This window comes from Sturnira hondurensis, unplaced genomic scaffold (assembly GCF_014824575.4).
Source record: "Sturnira hondurensis isolate 20B ecotype Veracruz unplaced genomic scaffold, ASM1482457v3 Scaffold0006413, whole genome shotgun sequence".
NCBI lineage: Eukaryota > Metazoa > Chordata > Mammalia > Chiroptera > Phyllostomidae > Sturnira > Sturnira hondurensis.
The window spans coordinates 53,604,368-53,624,204 of NW_028079044.1; the positions used below are offsets into that span (position 1 = coordinate 53,604,368).

Sequence of the window (19,837 nt, forward strand, 5' to 3'; positions counted from 1 at the left end):
TGTTTGAGTTGGGGGAGCAGAGCCGTGTGCGCTCCTGTCAGCCTTCCCAGCTGGGTGGAGTTGGCGCTGGTTTAGCACCTGTTTCGTTGCAGACACTGGAGACAGGGGGCTGCTGTGGCTGTCCCCAGGGCGGAGCCTCTGCCCGGGGACAGGTGCCCACCTCCTGGACTCAGACCAGGTGCGGGGGCTCGGGGTTTGGTTTCCATGTGACCGGGTGCTCACCTTTGAGAACAGCGTGCTCTGCAGGCTCTGTCTGGAGCCTCATGCCCGCCCGACATCCGCGGTGCTCGGGCTGCTGCCTTCTCCTTGCTCCGCCCCGACAGAGTATGTTTTTACTTCTTGTTTTCTGTGTTACTTTTAGATGCTTTTCAGGAAGGAAGCGGAAACACCCCGCAGATGCCACCCTCTTCAAACCAGAGTCTTTTCCATCTGCTTTCTGTCTGCCTGGGATTCCTAGAAGTTTCTGGTCTGCCAATTTTATCTTTCTTGTTTTCTTGTGCTCTTGTGGGTTTATTCTCTTGAAACACGCCTCTCTCCTGTCCTTTCACTGAGGCCTTGGTGACGGGCGAGTGCGTGGGACCTGTCTGCTGCCCTGAGCTGGTGCTCACTTATTTGTGATTCCCTACCGTCCCGTGGGTTTTCCCTTTGCCTCTTCCTGCGTGTATTCATAGCCACCTGCTCGGGCAGACAGTGGCGTCTCTCCTTTACTGCCTTGGTCCTTCCGTGGAGGCAATGAAGGGACAGTGGGCCCCCTGATTATCAAGGACGTGAGCGTGAGGAAGCAGGTGGTGGCCACAGTGAGGGCCTGGGCCCCCTGACCTCACAGCTCCTCGGGGAGCGTGAGGTTGGCAGGAGGGCGTGACCGCGCAGTGGAGTTAAGAGGCCCGTGCATGGTTGAAAGTGGCGCTCCGAGGCACCTGATGTCTGAAAACTGCCAGTCTGCAGTCCCATGGGCTGTTTGGACCCATGGCTTTCTGTGCCAGCCCACCCACCAGTCCCTGTGCTGCCGCTCCAGCCTTGCTCAGCTCCCAGAGGCTCCTCTGGGCTGGGCTGCGCTGGAATCCTCAGCCTGGGTAACCCAGGCCGTGCGGGGCTCAGGGATTAGGGCTCTGTTCTGGGCGCAGTCCCCGGGCCCCAGGCCTCTTCTTCAGAGCCAAGGCAGGGGCTGAGGGTGGAGGCTGTGGCCACGCCTGCCCAGGAACAGGCCCATGGGTGCCAGGTGGAGAGAGCTGGGACCTGTGGAGGGGACCCCGTCTTTCCTCCCCTCCACACCCCAAGTGTGGCAGAGACCGTCCCCCCGAACGATTGCTTTCTATCACGTGCTTCTCACAGACGTAGTGACTGCCCTAACGCGAGGAAGCTCAGGAATTCAGTGTCTGCTTTGGTCACTCCAGGCTGGAGAAGGCACTGTCCATGTCCACACTGGGCGAGAGGATCCCGCGACCGCCAGGATGAGCGCGTCCTACGTGAAGAGTGCGTGTGTTGGGGGTTGGGGGGGCGGGCCCTGGAAGTGCCCTGCGCCCAGCTGGGGCTGAGTCCTCAGACCTGCCCAAGCGCGTGTATGGGCTTTGTCGCTGCAGGGCTGTCCACCATCCTGCTGGACGCTGTCACCGACAAGGACCCGCTGGTGCAGGAGCAGGTGTGCAGCGCCCTGTGCGCCCTCGGAGAGTCGCAGCCGGAGGGGACACTCAGCGCCTGTGAGGAGCACCTGCGGCAGCACGAAAAGGTGCGGGACCTGGGTCCGCCCGGCGGCGGAGCCCGCGGGTGTCGGGGCGGGGTCAGCAGGGTCCGTAGGGTGAGGCTGGGCGCATCAGGCACTGGGCAGAGCACCGCACCTGCAGCATCGGGGGGGGGGGCGGGGGGGGCGGGGGGGCGTTTCTAGGACAGATGACTTGCCCTGTCTGTGGCTGTGGGTGGGAACTTCCCGGGGACTGGGTGTGCAGCGCTGCAGCGCCACGGCGACACTGAGGCCCAGCGCTGCCATCGCCTTTCACCCACGGGCTGGAGGTGGGTCGGCACTGCCCCGACTTAGGGAGAGAAAGCCGCCCTTTCTTGTCAACTACAGTAACGGGTGGGAGGTGGGCACGCCCTCCAGAGAGGGTCTGCGGGAGGAGGCGCTCGGTGGCCTTCCTGTGGACTTTGCTAGTTTGTCAGCAGCGTGTCAGGCTCTAGGGGCTTTCTGTTGGCTGTGCAGCGGTCCCCTTATCCACAGTGGGTGCCTTCCCCCAGTGGGTGCACCCCCAGTGGGTGCCTGAACTCTAGATGGTACTGAACCCTGCACACAAGGTGTTTTTCCCTCTGTACACCCACCTTCTCCCCTAATGGGAGCACATACAGCTTCTCCGTGGCAGCCTGAAATGTCAGCATCACTGCTCTTGTGCTTTGGGGCCGATGCTAAGTAAAATGAAGGTGACCTGAACACAGCAGTGCAATACCTTGACAGTCGACCTAGTGACCGGGGGCTGCTTGGTGGCTCCCGGGCAGGGAGCATGTATATTGTGGTGACGCTGGACAGAGGGAGGACTCACATCCTGAGCAGGTCGGGGGTTTCACCGCGCCACTCAGGACAGGCCACACAGGGACGGCAGAGGCCGTGCCTGCCATTCTCACACTGTCAGGCTGCACAGGCTGCCCTCGAAGGTCTGTGACCCGTGTGTATGCAAGGCTTTGAGCAGTCCCAGGGGCCGGCGAGGAAGCTCCCATGTGGGACCGGCAGGGGTGGTGTCATCGTGAGTGACCCCGCACAGGACACGCCGGGCTGGGGCAGGGTGTCTGGCGTGCAGCTCCCTGCCGGCCTTCCTCAGCGGTCCCTCTCCTCAGCTGGCGCATCCGTACCGGACAATGATCCTGAGGGCCATGGAGACGGTCGTGAGTAATCACATCAGCGAGCTGGACAAGGACGTGGCCCGGGCCGCCGTCATCCTAGCCTCCAACGAGATGACGAAGACGAAGGTATGTGAGGTGGCGGCCACGCCGCTCCCTGGCCCGTGGGACTCAGCGTGGCTCAGCTTCACCCCCAGGCCTTTCTACCCCCAGCCCGAGTTGGGATGTGGTTTGGGTCTGGCTGCCTTGGGGTAGGCCCCGGGTCCTGCACCTTTCTGGATGGGGAGAGCCACCCTGTCATTTCAGAGGTGGAAAGTGGAGCAGAGAGAAAGTGCCTGAGCTCCTCAGGTGAATGTAGGGGTGCCAATGCCCACAGCCCCGTGTCTGGGGGTCAGAGCCAGGCTTGGTGTGGGCTTTTTCTCCCACGCTGTGCTTCTTCACCCACAGGTGGAGTGGATGCCGTGGCACCTTTTGGGGGGCGGCCAGGCCTGAGGCTGCTGACAGTGCTCACTGGGAGCCTGAAAGCTGGGCACTGAGGGCAGGGCGTGTCGTCCTCGCATTCCAGGGGCGGCAGGGTGCGGGCTGAGGCCTCTCCCCGGCCGGGCCATCAGGGTGCACTTTCTCTCGGGGAGCAGGACTTGGTCTGTGACTGGCAGCAGGCTGCCAGCAGTGTGCTCGTGGCGGTGGGGAAACGCTTTGTTGGCATGGTGATGGAGGAGCTGCTCAGCAAGTTCCAGCCTGGGATCCTGCCACACTGCTTTGTGGTGCAGACACTGGCCAACCTGTCAGTCTCCAATGGTGGGTGGCAGCTTGGCCTTGACCCCCTTCCACCTGTGCCGTGATCTCCTCTGAGCCCCTTTGGCCCCTCGGTTCCTTGTGCTCAGCAGCCTCGCTGTCCCCTGCCCCACACCCACCAAGGCTGAGCAGGAGGAGTGTGGGCCCCGCAGGGTGCAGTGGGCACGGGACGTGGGGGAGATGGGAGGCGGTGCAGGGTCCCTGTTGCGCACCCGTTGCAGTGTTCGGCATGGTGCCCTTCCTGACGACCGTCCTGAGCACCATGCTGCCCATGCTGGGCCTGGCCAAGCACGACTCCATGAGGGGGGTGTTCTGCTGTGGTGAGTTGGGCTCCCGGGAAGGCAGGGCTCCCAAGGGCAGGGGCTTGTGGGGGTCGTGGGCCCTTCAGGCCTCAGGAGGAGGGGGGGGACTGTAAGAGGGTCGGTGACTTCTCCCTGTGTCTGTGTCCCATCTCGTGGGGACACAGTCTTGTTGCATTAGGGCCCACTCGACTCTAGGGACTATTTTAGCTAATTACATCCTCAAAGACCCTCTTTCCAAGAAAGGCCCCTCCTGAGGTCTGGGAAGGGCATGGACTTGGGGGGACAGTGCTCACCCCCTGGAATCCCAGGGTGTGCACTGGGCTGGTGCACTGGGGTGGTCTCGGGTTTGGAAGGGGCAGCACACAAGTCAGGTGTGAAGCCCGCAGCCGCTTGCCCCTGACGACTGGTCGCTGCAGCCCTGCAGCGCTTCAGCGAGAGCACCCTCGAGTACCTGGCCAACCTGGACCAAGCACCGGACCCCACGGTCAGGAAGGATGCCTTTGCCTCTGACATCAGCAGTGCCTACGACACCCTCTTTTATCAGTGGCTTCAGAGCCGTGAAGCCAAGGTGTGCCCCAGCTTGCTGGCCGCCCTCTTCCACCCCGGTACTGCTCCCCCAGGTGCTCTCCCACCACCTTGGCCTCTGTTCTGTAGGGAGAGGATGGAGCCGTCTGCCTGCACACGCCCCATCCCAGGTCCCTGGGGCCAGGAAGCAGGGTTCTCATCAGGGAGCGGACATGCCCCGTGCAGTCTGCCCTGCAGGTCCCCACAGAGTATGCTGGTTTCTGAGCCCCGGTCACTGTGCACATCACTCCCATCTCACCCGCCGGGGTGGGGGGCAGAGGCCTGGTGACAGCGCGAGAACCCCATCTGGCCCCTGGCCCCTGAGAACCCCATCTCGGGGCACCCAGTTTCCTCCCATCAACCTTGGTTCTTGGTGAACAAGCTCTTGGCCACTCTGTCCCCTGTGGGCTGCACGCATGGCTGCACAGTGCGGTTTGCATTGCTGTCCCCTCAGCTCCGGCTTGCTGTGGTGGAGGCCCTGGGGCCCATGAGCCCTTTGCTGCCCGGTGAGAAGCTGGAGGAGCAGCTCCCCAAGCTCCTGCCCGGAGTCCTCGCCCTCTACAAGAAGCATGCCGAGACCTCGCTGGTGTCCAAGGTGCAGGGCTCAGCCTGGGTCTGGTCTGGGGCACCCGCCTCCCATAGGAGCAGGGGCGGCCCTGAGAGCCGCACAGACTCTGGTGGGGGGGCCCTGTACTGGGCAGCAGCTTGGGCCCTGCTCCACCGCCTCGTCCCACATCCCCTTTCCTGACCCCTCTTGTCCCCTCTGCCCAGCAGAGCCTGGGCCAGATCCTCGAGGCCGCAGTGGGTGTGGGCAGCCGCACGCTGGAGGTCCAGCTTGATGCCCTCCTGGCCACTCTGCACGCTCAGGTAGGCTGGGGGAAGGGCGAGGGAGCGCACACTCTGGGGGCCACGGGGGCATTCTGGTCAGATAAATAGTATGGAGGCCATGGGAGCCCGGTGCAGGGACTGCTGTGCCACACAGAAATGGATTTGGGGAAGTGTCCTCTGATTTCAGTGGATGCAGAGAAAGCTTTCGACAAAGCTCAGTGCCCACTCATCCAGAAAACTCTGGGCAGCTAGGGTTGGAGAGGAATTTCTCTGACTCGGTCAAGTTTATTCACCCTCAGCAGTTGCCCTAATGAGTAGGAGGCAGACGCGGCCCCGTTAGGGTTAAGAACAGGAAGAGCCCCGTTCCTGCGAACGGGCTCAGGGCCACTTCCAGAAGGAGGGGGACAGGAATGGGACATGTGAGGCTTGGGGGCAGGGGGTGGCCTGTCCGTCATCGCTGCCTCCTAGTTCTGGTCCCCGTTTGTTTCCCCTTGGCACTGGCCCCCTTCCAGTGTGCTGCTGACCCTGAACAGCACAGCGTGAACCTCCGGGGCCCACGTGCACGCGGGTGCTTTTCAGTGAACGCTGCAGCTTTTTCTGTAGCTCTCCACGTTGTAAGGACACGGCGTACAACACACATAACTCACAAAGCGTGTGTTCATCGGCTGTTGATGGTGCCGGTGAGGCTCTCGGTCACGCTGGGCTGCTACCAGTAAGTTTTGGGGGAGTCAGAGTTATATGTGGGTTTCTGACTGCTCGGGGGTCGGCACCCGACTCGGTGGTGTTCGGGGCTCCACGGTGTGAGGGACTGCTGGCTGCCCCTCCTGTTGGAGAGACCACTGTGCAAGGCCAGGTTCCGGCTGTTTTGTGCACGGCTTTGTCCCAGCACCCAGAGCAGCACCTGTCACTTGTGAGCACCCAGTAATTCCTGCGGTGTGGCCGATGGCACTCACCCAGAAATCACGCATGTGCCCCACGCATATCAGAGCCCACCGTGCAGGTCGGCAGCGTTCCTCTCCACCAGCATTGACCACGGAAAGGGCAAAACAAGTCCTTTATTTGGGGCTCTGTTTGTGACACTTTTTGCCACATGATGGAATTTCCACGCCACCCTCTGTCTTTGATGTTACGGCTCGTGTTCCCTTATGCCGAGAAAGCCCTTTGTCCCTGTACTTGCTGGTCACATTCTCCTGGTTCCCTGTACTTGTGTGTTTTTTAAGATTGTATTTCCTTATTTTTAGACAGAGGGGAAGGGAAGGAGAAAGAGGGAGAAACATCAATGTGTGGTTGCCTCTCGTGTGCCCCCTAATGGGGACCTGGCCCGCAACCCAGGCACATGCCCCAACTGGGAATCGAACTGGTGACCCTGTGGTTCACAGGCCAGCACTCAATCCACTGAGCCAGCCAGCCAGGACGCCCTCCACGTGTGTTATTGCATCCGCCCTGAGTTTACTTCAGGGAGAAGTGCGCGAGAATCGGGTTTGCCTTTCTTCTACATGGCTGCCTGTTTACATTAGCTGCTGCTGTGACCAGTGACCGCAACACTGAGTGCCTCCCGCAGAAACGGTCCTGCAGTCACGGTGGCCAGGCGCCCAGGAGTTGCTCTCTGGCGGCTCTGGCCAGGTCCCGTGTGGTCACAGTCACTGCAGGCTGGAGGCTGTGCCTCCACACTGGCTCCCTCACACCACCATAGGCGGAGGTCGTGGTTCCTGGCTGTGTGGCTCTCCGTAGGGCTGCTGGAGGGTCCTCAGGACATGGCCCTGCTCCCCCAGAGTGAGTGACCAACCAGAGAGCAGGCAGGAGAGGCGTCTTTGGTGACCAAGTTGGTCTCTACAGTGGGAACCTGGAGCAGAGCCCTGGGCTAGCCCCAGCCCTGGAAACTGGCTGAGCGTGGGCTGGGCCGGGCCTGTGGGTTACCTCTGCTGCACCCGGCAGACTCCGGCCCGCCCCACCCTGCCCGCAGCCTGTCCAGTCACAGGGTGACTCTTGCTTCAGGAGGTGAGGCCTACCAACCACCTGCGCTGGCTGCAGCTGGCCGGCTCGGGTGGAAGCCCAGAGGCCTTGGCAGTGCCCATGCCTGGCACTTGTCAGGAGTACGTGGCCTGCCCTCTCACCCATCTGGGACCCAGGGCAGCAGCGCCATCCCTGTCACCCTCTGTCCCCTGGTGCAGATCTGCGTGCCGGTGGAGTCATCCAGCCCCATAGTGACAAGCAACCGGAAGGAGGTGCTGCGCTGCTTCACTGTGCTGGGTGAGTGGGGCCTGGCCCGGGGCCTGGTGGCAGCTTCAGGAAGGGTCCACCTCTTGCCTGGGCCTGCCTGTGGTTCCGTGGGCCTTGGCCCCGAGTGTGCCCCCTGCTGGCCGGGTGTGGAGGTGCCAGTGGCGCGGACAGGGGCAGACCCTTGCTGACTGTGTGCCCCCCTGCAGCGTGCTTCTCGCCTGAACGCCTGCTGGCCTTCCTGCTGCCCAAGCTGGACACTAGCAACGAGAGGACCCGTGTGGGCAGCCTGCAGGTCCTGAGGCACATCATCAATTCGGCCGGTGAGTGTGCGGAGCGGTGCTTGAGCCACGGCAGGGTGAAGGGGCCCTGCGCTGAGTTCTTCGTGAAGAGGTTGCCTCAGACACAGGCTGCAGATGCCGGACGCTGTACCTCTGACCCTGCCCGGCCCTGGCCAGGTGCCCACAGACGGGCGCACAAATAGCAGGTCCCCTAGACAGGGCTTTTCGGAAGCGTGGGGACCAGTCATGTGGCAGAACGTCCCCTAGTCTGCCTGTGTCCAACGGCCCCCTCACGTTGGACGGTTTGTTTCCTGCTTTCCTGCTGATCTGCTCAGCGCTGAGCAGAGCCCGTTGCACCGCAAGCATGTGTTTCCGGTGAGTCTCCTCCCCCTCTTTGCAGGGGCCACCGGAGGCCTGCACCCCGCACCCCGTGGGCTGGGCAGGGCTGACCGCTGCGAAGGCGAGCGGCCAAGTGATGGAGAGCTGACATGGCCCTGCAGCCCGCAGGGCTGGCTCTTTGGCCCTCTAGGGAACGAGTGTGCTGACTCAGCCCCAAGAGGTTCAGGGGTCCGCACCAGGTTGCTAACAGCACCGTGGATGTGGGGCAGTTTGGGAAGAGGCAGGTGCAGGGGACAGTGTCGGCCTGAATAGACTGCAGCCTGCAGCTCACCGGCTGCCGAATAAAGCTCCCCCACTTCCTGTGCTGAGGAGAAAACCAGGGCTGAGGGAGGTACGGGGACACTGGGGCCCTCGGGCAGCAAGTTGAGGTGGAGGTGCCCTCCTGTCCGCATTCATGTCTGCTTACTTCAGGGAGAGACGCTTCCTTCTGCTCAGAAGCTCTGTGCTTTGAAGCCTGGCATGCAGGCCTGGCCTTGTTCATTCTGCCTTTGCGCTGGTGTTTTCAGAAGTCGGCGAGTGCTCACCTGTTGCGTTTTCCCTGTGGGCACACACGTGTTTGTCTATACCTGCAAAGACAGAGTTTTTCATAACCAGAGGCCTGCCTTGTCACAGCCTAGCGCACCGCAGGGCACTGGTGCCCGCACACACAGCTCTGTCACATGACACGCACAGAAACCTGCATCATGGTCACCGTGCAGTGCAGCGACCTGTCACAGAGCGAGCCTTGTGCTGCCCTGGGAGGACCAGGCATGGCCTGACCTCCGACTCTGCTGCACCTGCCTTCTTTCCCTGCATCCCTTGTCTGTGGGGTTTGCACATCTGATGCTTTCATTTTGCTCCGTGGGCGAGGACCCAGTGCCCTCGGACCTTCCTGTGCGCTGTGGGGGTGCATGCAGCCGTGGTCTTGGGTCACCTCCCCAGCTCACACCTCCCCATCTCACACGGCTCCCTCGGCCCCCAGACCCAGGCAGCGCGGCCACCCCATGGGGGTCAGTCTTCCCTTTCGGCTGTTGAGGCGGGTGTGTAGTGCTGTCTCGTTGCAGTTTCTGTACAGTTAGGAACCGCATCACTCATGACTTAGACTGAAGGTTCTGCAGCACCTTGTTGGTCTGTCAACGATGTTACAGGAGCCTGTAACATTTTTTCTTTGATGATGAGCAGATTTTATTCTTTTTTCTTCCATCTCGTTGCGATACAGTCGACACGTAACTTGTGAGACTGTAAGACGCACCACTGGCTGTTTAGAAATCCTCGAGCTTTGAATTAAGACAGTGTAGTGGGATCAAAAGCTGGGGCCAGCCGGCCCCGCAGGACGTGCGGGGAAGGCGCTCACTCCTGTGCAGTGTTCTGGCGCCACTCAAGGTCGCCGGGGAATCTGAGGGCACCCGACTCCCCTGGAAGTGCCTTGGTCTTTTCCAAGTGGATGCGGGGGTTGCATTTTGTTATTCTAGATCCAGAAGTGTGGTTGGCTGTTCTGGGGTGACAGTTTCCCCTGGGGACACATACTGCCCTTGCAATATGTCGTTTTATTCCCCCCGCCCCCCCGCAGTGCGGTGCCGCCATGTCGCTCGCGGTTAAAAAGGCTGCCAGCCCAGGAGCAGACGCCGCGCCCCCCCACCCACCCCGTTCGTTCGCGCAGGCTCCTGCTCTGGCGCTGCAGCCCTACCGGGCACCTCACGCAGGCGCAGCGGGGGCTCAAAGGCAGCGCGTGCAATATGTTGTTTTAAATCTCACTTTATCTCAGGAATTTAAAAATACGTCTAGTATCTCAGTGTTCCACTATTTCAGAATTCTTGTTCGGAACGCCCTTACGTGTCTTGTGTCATCTCTGCCCTTTTTCTGTATTCTTAAAGTCAAATCCTTTAGAGATTTTGGCCTCCAGTCATGGTTTTTCTTTTCCTTTAGAATTTCATTTTATGATTTTGAGAATAAGCTACATCCTGTGACATGCAGAACTCTGAAGTGTGACTGGGTGACATTTGCACGTTGGTCGCTTATGTGACTGTTACGCAAATCAAAGCGCGAAACGTCTCCGGCGACCCTAGAGGTGTCCTTGAGCTCGTTCCCAGAAGGCAGCCCCCGCCCTCAGCGGTGACTGCTGCTGTGACTTCTGTCACAGCGAGGTGGCTCTGCCTGTGTGGGAATGAGCTCGCCGAGAGAGGCAGTCTCTCACCGCTGTCTCTTCGCCCGAGAGGCCATCTTTGAGACTCATACATGTTGCGTGTGTGCTGTTCCTCCTTTGCTGTTGTGAGCTGCATTCCAGTATAGTTTGTGAATAAAAGTTCCCATCCTGGCCCTGGCTGCTCTGGGACAGTAGACTGAGTGCCAGCCTGCAATCCTAAAGGTCGCCGGTTCGATTCCCAGTCAGCGCACAGGCCTGGGTTGCCAGCCAGGTCCCTAGCAGGGAGAGCATGAGAGGCAACCACACACTGATACTTCTCTCCCTCTCTTTTTCCCTCTCCTCCCCTCTGTCTAAAAAGAAATAAATGAAAAAAATTTTAAAGTTTGCTATCCTGGTAATGGAAGTTGAGGTTGTTTTAAATTTTTGGCAATTATGAAGAAAGCTGATATTAATTGCTTTTCTTTTACTTTTCATAAAATGACTTGGAGGTTTTGGGGGTTTTTTGTTTTTGTTTTTATTTTAACCCCCTTTTTAAATTTTGCTTTTGTTTTAACCCCTTCTGGGCTCTGCCCTCTCCTCCGGCATCCATCAACTTGTTCTCTGCATCTATGGGTCTGTCTGTTTTGTTCTGTTTGTTTGTTCTTCAGATTCCACCATGACTGAAACCACATGGTGTCTGTCTGTCTGTCTCTGACTTATCTCACCCAGAGTAATGCCCTCTGGGTCCATCCATGTTGTCACAAACGGCATGATCTCACTCTTCACCACGGCCAGGTGGTGTTCTATCACGTGTGTGCCACCGCCTCATTGCCCCACACGCCTGGGGGCGGGTACCTGGCCTGCCTCCCCACCTTGGCTGCTGTGAGCAGCGCTGCGTGGCACAGACGGGTGCACGTTTCGCTCTCAATGAGTGTGTCTGCTGTCCTGCCTGCAGGGGCTCATTCCCTGTGGGCCCAGGGGCTGGTGGCACACAGTCCCGACTTCTGCTTGTTGGGGACAGTTTCTGTGGGTTACCCCTGGTGGTCTGTTTCGCTGGTTCTAAAATATTAAGTCCTTGGTTCATGTTTCGTTGATCGTCCTGTTGCCTTCAACCGTCAGCCTTCTGGCTTTTTAAAGGGGTAACATGTTATTTGGGGTAAAAAGTGGTTTGTGCCCTGGAGAGGAGCGGTGAGCTTTGTGTATGTGTTCCCCCCACACCCACGTGGAGGGCCACGCTGAGGCCAGCACCCGGTGACAGGGCCTGGGCCTCGTGGTGGACAGGCAAGTGGCCCGGGTCCTGTGGGGAGGCTGAGCCGCCTGCTCGTTTCTCACAGCTGCTCAGATGGAGGTGAAGAAGCCCTTTATCCTCTCCTCCATGAGGCTTCCCCTTCTGGACACCAACTGCAAGGTCAGTCGCAGGCCAGCTGAGCCGTGCCGTCAGCTGCTGCAGGGAGGGCAGCCAGTGGGATCGGCATGGGGCGCGTGTGCCCGGGAGCCCCCAGGTCTTACTCCTGGTGCAGTGCCCAGGCGTGAGGCTGGGTGTGCCCAGCACCACCCCTAGGCTCCAGAACTCCCTGGAAGGACGCAGAGCTCACGAGAGCAGCCAGACCCACAGCCGCGGCTCAGTACAGTGAAGAGGCAGAGTGGCCTCAGCCGTGATGCAGGCCCAGGAGGCTGCAACGTGGGGCCCCCACCCTCTCCCCTCCCCGTGGAGTTGGGGGCAGCAATGTGACAGCACACGGGCCGCCACCCTGGGAGCCCCCAGCCTGCACCCAGGGTCTTTCGCAGGCCCCCATCACGCACGCAGACCTGGTGGCTGCAGGGCTGACAGTCACCAGCCCCCGAAGGCTGAGCTGGTGGGCATGGCCCAGGGGAGGTGCCTGCACCGGGACAGGGTGCTGTTCACTGAGCAGGGCAGGTGGGCAAGCTCAGACACCGGGGGCGGGGTGTCCGCGGGCTGGACAGGGCCACCCGTGCCGTGAGGCGCTGTGAGGGGGCCAAGGTGAGGGTGCAGATGTGGCGCAGGCAGAGGAAGGGGCGAGACTTGTGGGCCCAGACTGGATTGTCCGGGACTGTCCCCCGTGCAGGTGAAGCGGGCAGTGGTGCAGGTGATCAGTGCCATGGCCCACCACGGCTACCTGGAGCAGCCTGGCGGTGAGGCAATGCTGGAGTTCCTCGTGCAGCAGTGCGCGCTGCCCCCCGATGCCGAGGTAAGGCCCCCACCCCACCCCTGGCCAGGACCTGCTGGGGAGCACGGGCACTGAGGGCGCTGGGGGCTGGCGGGGTGGCTGCGCCTCGGGCCGGGTGCCCAGGAGACTTCTCTAGTGTCCAGTCGGGGCCTCTGCACCCCTGCGGTCAGTTCCTCGGTGCCAGGACTCGGGTGGGAGAGGCAGAACGGGCACGGGGCTCTCTGTGGGGCTCTGCTGTTGGAAATGTTGCTGAGAAAATCCCAGTCTCCTGTTGAGGGAGAGCAAGGCAGACCCTGGGGAAGTGGACATTGTGGGTGCGGTGAGCATGGGTGTCTTGGCCACTGTCCTGCTCTGGGCCCGGTCCCCTCAGGTCCTTGGAGCCAGCCGGTCTGCCCAGCTCAGGACCAGGTGGGCGTGGCAGGGCACTCAGTGCCTCTGATTGGGTCATGGGCCCAATGCCGAAACACGAGGCCAGCCAGAGGGAGTGGGGGCCTCGTGAGTCTGCCCAGCTGCATGCTCTCTCTTGGGCCCTTCGGGGTCCTGGGCACACCTGGGGGGCGCCGAGACCCTCGTGGTAGGAGATATGCTTTCATTTCATTCGATGAGGAAGGTTCTACTATGGATTCTCTGATCCCTTGTCAGCGTTTTGAATTGGAGGAAATGTGAGAGACTTAAATGATTTTGGAAGCAGCAGCTGCTCGCTTGGCCCACTTCCTGCCGGTGGAAGCTGGGTCGTCATGCGCCATTCGCCGTGTCTGTCTTTCTACTTTTGCCCATGTTTCACAATGCCCGTGAGAAAGTGTATGTGAGCAAACAAATTGACTGGTGACCCTGAGACACAGCCGCCTTGGCCTGACCGCCCGGCACAGGGCTGGGGCCTGAAGGGCGCAGGAAGGCAGGCACAAGGGCTCCTGCTGATTCTCTCTTCCAAGCCAGGGTGACGCAGCACACTCCACTCACAGCGAAAGGCACCCTGTACCTTCGCAGCCTGCAGCCGCCACCCAGGACACGGCAGACATCCTAGGGCCCCACTCCCTTTGCCTCCTTGGGGCCGGCCCCCTCCACCCGGGCTGCTGTCATCTGTTTTCTGTCCCTGAGGGTCACCTTTTCCAGAGCATCACCTAAATGGAACCATGCAGTTTGGGGCCCTTTGAGTCTGGCGTCTGTCTCGTCGGTCCTGTGTCTGAGGTCCTCTGCACTGTCACCGGGACCTGTCACCTGTCCACTTTCACTGCTGAGTCGTGTTCCATCGGGAGCTTGTCTGCGCACTCACCAGCGGAAGCACACTCGAATTGCTTCCAGGCCCCGGGGTGCAGTTCTCACGGGAGCACATTGGTGCACCTGGGGCGGGGCCCGGTGTGAGGTCGCGGGGCTAAAGGGCATCCATGTCACAAGAACCCTCCAAACCGTCGTGCGGAGTGGCCACACCGTCCCCACGCCCACAGCAGAGTGGCAGTGCCTGCTGTCCTTGTCAGCACTGGGGGCTTTTTGAGTGTCATTTCTTTCACCCCCACCTGAAGGTATTTTTTGAGTTGATTTTAGATAGAGGAGGAGGGAGGAAAAGAGAGAAACATCGATTTAAGAAAGAAACATCGATGAGTTGCCTCTCTCCTGCACCCTGACCTGGGATTGAACCCACACCGTTTGCTGTACAGGACGATGCTCCAACCACCTACCCGCCTGGCCAGGGCTGCTGTTTAATTCTTAAGCCTTCCTCACAGGGCAGCGCCTCACTGTGGGTTTAACCTGAACTTCACTGATGACCATGGGTGCCGACCTTCTCCTCCTGGGCTCACTTGCCAGCCACACACCCTCTTCCACAGCCGTGGCCTGTTTTTTAATTGGATTGTTGGCTTCCTCGTCTTGAGTGTTGAGTGCCTCTTACATGTTCGGGGATGAGTCCCCCGTCAGAAAACTCCGTGCTATGCGTGTCCTTACGGTTTTTGCAGTATCTTCCAAAGAGCAGAAGAGCTACTATTTCAGAAGCCCAGCTTATCTGTTTTTTTAATTTACAGATCATCCTTTTGGTGTCTTAGTAAATTCTTGCTCAACCCAATTACTTTCTGTGTCTGTCAGGAGTTTTAAGTTTGGGGTTTTGCATTAGGTCTGGGATCCGTTTTGAGTTCACTTGGTTTGAGCGGGAGGTGCGGGCTGAGCCTCACCACTGTGCGTGTGCTGGGCGCCCGGTCGTTCCAGCTCTGCTTGCCGCGGACGCCCTTCTTTCTGCACCGCTGCGCGCCGTCCGCGCGTCCATGAGACGCCAGCACCCTTCTGGGCTCTGCGCGCAGCACAGGGTGTGTCCTCCAGTCAGCACTGTCCTGTCTGCAGCTCCGGGTGCGTCCCAGGTCCGTGGTGGGCCCTCCTGCCGTCGTTGGGTCTGGCCCTTAGAGCTGCAGTGCCTTTGCTTTTCCATGACATTTTAGGGTCATCTCTTCAGTCTCTACAAAGGACAGCCTGTTGCAGTTAGAACTGGGTTTGTGTTGAATCTGGAGACCGCGTGGGAGGAATCGATATCTTTACAGTATCGAGTCTCCCAGTTCATGAAAACGGCACATCTCTACATTTATTTAGGTCTTCCTTGGTTTCTTTCCTCAGTATTTGGTAGTTTTTATTTTTATTTTACTTTTTAGGTGCACGACTGAACAAATCACCCTCTGTGTTCTCCACCGTGTGCCCATCACCCTAGCAACGTGTCTTTCTGTCCCCCTCTCCCCCCTGCCCCCACCCCCTTTCCCACTGGCTGTCATCGCTCGGTTGTCTCTTTCCTTTCGTCTTCCTCCATCCAGTGCCCCACACCCTCCTCACTAACACCCGTCAGTCTTCCATGTGCCAGTGCCTCTGTTTTGTTCATTGGTTTATTCTGCTCATTATAGTCCCACGTATGGGTGAGATCGTATGGGTGTATCTTCCTCTGACTGGCTCATTTCACCATAATGTTCTCCAGGCCTATCCATGCTGTTGCAAAGGGCAAGGTTTCCTTTTCTTTCTTTTTTGACAGCCAACTCGTATTCCATTGTTTAGATGCACCACAGCTTTTCGATCCACTCATCTACTGACGGGCACTTGGGCTGTTGCCGGGTCTTGGCTCCTGTAAATAAATAACGCTGCTATGAACATAGGGGTGCATGTACTCTTTCTGATTGGTATTTTAGGATTCTTAGGATATGTTCCCAGAAGTGGGATCGCTGGGTCATAAGGCAGATCCATTTCTAGTTTTTTTTAGGAAACTGCACACTGCTTTCCACAGGGGCTGCCCCCGTCTGCATTCCCACCCCCAGTGCACCAGGGTCCCTTTTCTCTACTTCCTCGCCAGCATTTGTGGTTTGTTGAATATTCAGTAACTTTGAGCATTCAAATTCCATACATATTTTGTTAGATTTGTACCTTTGCCTTTAGTGGTGTTGCAGTGGTGTCATTCTGTTTGTTACAGTGTCCAGTTGTTGCCAGTGTGGAGAACTACAGCTGATTGTTGCACATTGACCTGTGGCCCTACTGTTTAGATTCCTTGGGACCTTCCCCCTAGAACATCATGTCTTCTCATAGACAGTCTTGCCCTTCCTTTCCAGTCTGATGCCTTTTACTTCTTTTTCTTGCCTTATTGCGTAGCCCAGCACCTCCAGCGCCTCCGCTGTGAATGCTGAGTAGCCCTTGCAGCCCCCAGATGAAGCCTGACCATGACTCATTGTTAACCCGTCGCTGGGTGTGATTGGCTGATATTTCATTGAGAGATTTTGTGCCTCTTCAGGCCGGATATTGCTCTGTACCTTCCTCATAATGTCTTTCACAGTTGATGCTGGAGCCTCACTGAGTTTGGACATGTTCCCTCCGCTTCTGATTGGCGAGAGAGTTTGTGAAGAATTGGTATCATTTTTTCTTCAGTCTTTGTAGAATTCCTCGGCGGCGCCATGGCCTGGAGGTTCCTTTGTCAGAAAGTTTTTAACAGAATTCGGCTTCTTTGTTAGACAAAGGGCCATTTGGGTGATGTGTTCTCCCAGCCCAGCTTTGGTCCTGAATCTCAGGGCCGAGAGCGCCGCCTGCGCGCTGACGCACTAGGACTCGCAGGCCCTGGGCCGCTGCAGTCGGACCCGGTTCTGTGCACGGGTCTCCGTGCGTCCCAGAGGGGCTGCGGGGCACAGTCGGACGGCAGCGGAAGGTCCCGGGTTTTCGCTGTAGGCAGACCGCGCAGGCGCGCAGGGCCTCTCTCCCGAACCCGCGTTGTCAGTTAGGGGCTGCTTAAGGCCGAGCTCCCTGAGGCACAGAAAACAGTAAGCCGGGTCTTTGGAAAGTGCGATAGAAGTACCATCTGACCCAGCCATGCCACTTCTGGGTACACCCCCAGAAGAACCGAGAGCCGGGTGCAGAAGAGAGATCCGCGCCGCCGCGCCCTGGGCAACCGCTGAGACCCAGCGCCCGCAGCGACCCGCGGTGGCGGGGTGGAGTGTTACTCAGCCTGGGAAGGACGGAGTTGTGACGCGCGCGCTGCAACGCAGACGGACTTCGGAAGTTTGCTGATTAAACTTTCGCCTAGTTTTAGAACCAGTTTGTGATTTTCTAACTCCGTTGATTTTCCCGTCCTTATTGCTTGGCCATTCGCCATAACAAAGAGCTCTCTCCCCGTCCTCGTGCTCTCGCGTGTGTGCGGCCGCGTGCGTCACGGGTTGTTGCGCTGCGCGGCGGTCCTTAATCCCGTTCCATCGCTGGCTTGGCACCTGTCCCTGTGGCAGGGCCTTCCTCCTCCTCTGAGCCTTGACCTCCGGGCAAGTTCCAGGCTCACCTTGAGCTGCCCTTGCCTCCAGCTCTGGACCCTTTTCAGATGAGCTCTTTTTGTCTTTTATTTGTGTGGGACTTGCCTCCTTTATTTCTTTGAATTTTTCCGGCTCTCCCTTTCACTCCAGTGCTTGTGTTGTGGCTATGGCAGTGCTTCTGGCTCTTACGTCCTACTTTTTCGTTCTTCATGGTCCCTTCAAGTCCTTGGCTTCTCCTCCAAATCAGTCATTCCTTCCTCAGCAATAACCATTTCACTCTTCACTTCCTGAGTTGAATTCTGTCTTTCAACGGTTATAATTTTTTACTTTTCCCCCTCCTTTTGGTTCATGTCAGTATTCCCACCCGTAGCATGTTTTTCAGGGCGAGATTGTGTTCTTCATCCATGTCCTCATATTGCTGCTCCTAATGGGCTTTGATGGGCCTCAGCGTCCACTGTCAGGGAGTTTGCAGTTTTTACCTGTTTTTTAAAAGATTTTATTTATTTATTTTTAGAGGGAGGGGAAAGGAGGGAGAAAGAGGGAGAGAAACATCAATGTGTGGTTGTCTCTCAAGCGCCCCCTACTGGGGACCTGGCCTGCAACCCCGCTCTGTGCCCTGACTGGGAATCAAACCAGCAACCATTTGGTTCTCAGGCTGATACTCAATCCAGAGCCACCACCAGCCAGGTCCACTTGAGTTCTTTATTAACCCAAAGTTTCTTGTGAGACTGTAAAATTTTTCTAGGGGAAGAGCTTTTCATGGCTGTTGTGGGTCTGGGTGTTTGTTGCATCACCTGCATCAACTCTGGCCAGGTTTGCTTCCATCTCAAGAGTCTGTTGAGATACTGTTTTTGGCCTCATGGGAGGTCAGGCTGTCAGAGTCGTCTCTGTGTGTGTTTGGTGTATTTCTAGAGCTTTAAAAATGGTTGTTCAAGGCCTACCTGCCCCCAGTTGTTCCTCTTGGCCTTGATTTCTAAGTGAGAGGACTGACCAGTGCCCAGAGGTGTTGCAGCCGCCCAGCGTGGTGCTGGCTTTCCAGGAGGGAGTGGGAGGTGACAGAGCCTTTGCAGAGCTGGCCGTTCTCTTGCCCAGGGGCCACCCAGGGGCCCGGCTTCCTGTGTCAAGGCTGCACTCTCCCGAGTCCAGGGTGGGAGTGTTCTTGGGCGGCTCTCTTCCAGGAAGGTGCGGTCACTGCAGATGGCAGAGTGCTGGAGCCAGGGGGGTCTTCTCTCATGCAGTCGGGGGCTTGCAGGAGATGCCCAGGGTGTCCGTTTTTTTGGAGACTAGAACTAAGCTGGGCGAACCGCTTTCTTGGCAGATCTTAGCGCCGACTGCATTTCCTACTCGTCACAACACGGGTGTCCCCGCAGTGGGGGCTGGGCAGGGTCTGACCACCTTCCAAATAGGCTGGATCCTCACGGCCCAGAGCCCACGGCTGGGTATCTTGGAGCATGGAGACGTTAGGCCCAGTGCCCCAACATGCTCCTGCCTTCCCCATCCCCCAGCCTCAGAAGCCCGGGGGCCCTGGGGCGGAGCCTCCGGCCGACAGCGTGCGCGCCGTCAGTGTCAGCACTCTGTACCTGGTCAGCACCACTGTGGACCGGATGAGTGATGTGAGTGCCTGCCCTGCCCTGCCTGTGACCGACCCGCCCCTGCTGGCCCTGCAGCTAGCACCTGCTTAAATGGCTAGACCTTCCCAGCACCGCGTGCCTGGGGTGGGGGCTCCTGGAAGCTGCCCCCCTGCGCCAGCCTAGATCCTGAGACCAACCACGGCACTGCCCCCAGGTCCTCTGGCCGTACCTGCTCCAGTTCCTCACCCCTGAGCGCTTCACAGGGGCACTGACCCCGCTCTGCAAGAGCCTCGTGCACTTGGCCCAGAAGAGACAGGAGGCTGGGGCTGATACTCTCCTCATCCAGTACGATGGCAACGGTGCGAGGAGCCCCAGGCCATGACCCTGCCCCTACCCCTGCCCCTACCCCATCCCCGGCCCCACCCTGTGTCCGCTCAGGATGTGCCCCTAGCTGCCCCTGAGCGGCCCCTGAGCCTTGCATCTCTTTTGCAGTGACCCTGCCGTCTCCCTTCGCCATAGCCACCAGGCTCCTGGTAAGCCGTGCAGCGCCCTCCCAGGGGTGTCAGCAGAGGAGGCGGTGCGCCCCCTGTCCCTGGGCGCCTGTCCTCCCGCTGTCCCAGGCACTCCCCTCTGGGTATCCGGGAGCTGTGTTGAGGGGCTGGTTGCCTCCACCCCGCGCCCTGGGGGCAGCCCTGTGACCCTGCCTGGCTGCAAGCTCTCCCTGTGCCTTGCAGACTGTGTCTTCCCGCCCATACCTGGGAGATGGCCGCGGGGCAGCCTCGCTGCGCCTCCTGAGCGTCCTGCATCGAGACATCCACCCCCTGCTGGGGCCGAGGTGGGCCACCACCATCCCCCTGCTGCTGGCGCACCTGGAGGGTAAGGCCCCGGAGGGCGGGGGCCCCTGCACCTTTGACCCCATTCTGCCGGCCAGGGCAGCGCTGGCTGTGGGACCAGGGTTTGCAAGTGGGAGGAAGTCGTCTCCACTGTGCTTCAGGAAGGGGTCTGGACAGCAGGCCAAAGGG

The 19,837-nt window shown here is 59.1% G+C and overlaps 1 protein-coding gene and 1 pseudogene across 8 annotated transcripts in view; one reads left to right on the plus strand and one right to left on the minus strand.

The window, feature by feature from the left end:
• Positions 1 to 19,837, plus strand: part of MROH1 (maestro heat like repeat family member 1) — a 48,003-nt gene that overhangs the window by 8,183 nt on the left and 19,983 nt on the right. For 5 of the 8 annotated variants that reach the window (XM_037048793.1, XM_037048795.1, XM_037048794.1 and 2 more), the window contains exons 2-17: positions 1,395 to 1,473; positions 1,581 to 1,726; positions 2,821 to 2,952; positions 3,459 to 3,621; positions 3,840 to 3,938; positions 4,337 to 4,488; positions 4,939 to 5,079; positions 5,259 to 5,351; positions 7,484 to 7,562; positions 7,739 to 7,852; positions 11,645 to 11,718; positions 12,398 to 12,520; positions 18,750 to 18,857; positions 19,030 to 19,174; positions 19,308 to 19,348; positions 19,550 to 19,691. In XM_037048793.1, coding sequence (XP_036904688.1) covers positions 1,452 to 1,473; positions 1,581 to 1,726; positions 2,821 to 2,952; positions 3,459 to 3,621; positions 3,840 to 3,938; positions 4,337 to 4,488; positions 4,939 to 5,079; positions 5,259 to 5,351; positions 7,484 to 7,562; positions 7,739 to 7,852; positions 11,645 to 11,718; positions 12,398 to 12,520; positions 18,750 to 18,857; positions 19,030 to 19,174; positions 19,308 to 19,348; positions 19,550 to 19,691 — 1,774 coding nt within the window. In that variant the 5' untranslated portion in view covers positions 1,395 to 1,451. Of the gene's footprint in view, positions 1 to 92; positions 179 to 361; positions 467 to 1,394; positions 1,474 to 1,580; positions 1,727 to 2,820; positions 2,953 to 3,458; positions 3,622 to 3,839; positions 3,939 to 4,336; positions 4,489 to 4,938; positions 5,080 to 5,258; positions 5,352 to 7,483; positions 7,563 to 7,738; positions 7,853 to 11,644; positions 11,719 to 12,397; positions 12,521 to 18,749; positions 18,858 to 19,029; positions 19,175 to 19,307; positions 19,349 to 19,549; positions 19,692 to 19,837 lie in introns of all 8 variants that reach the window. The other 3 variants (XM_037048789.1, XM_037048792.1, XM_037048791.1) reach the window with 2 other exon arrangements.
• Positions 9,769 to 9,917, minus strand: LOC118989032 (uncharacterized; annotated as a pseudogene).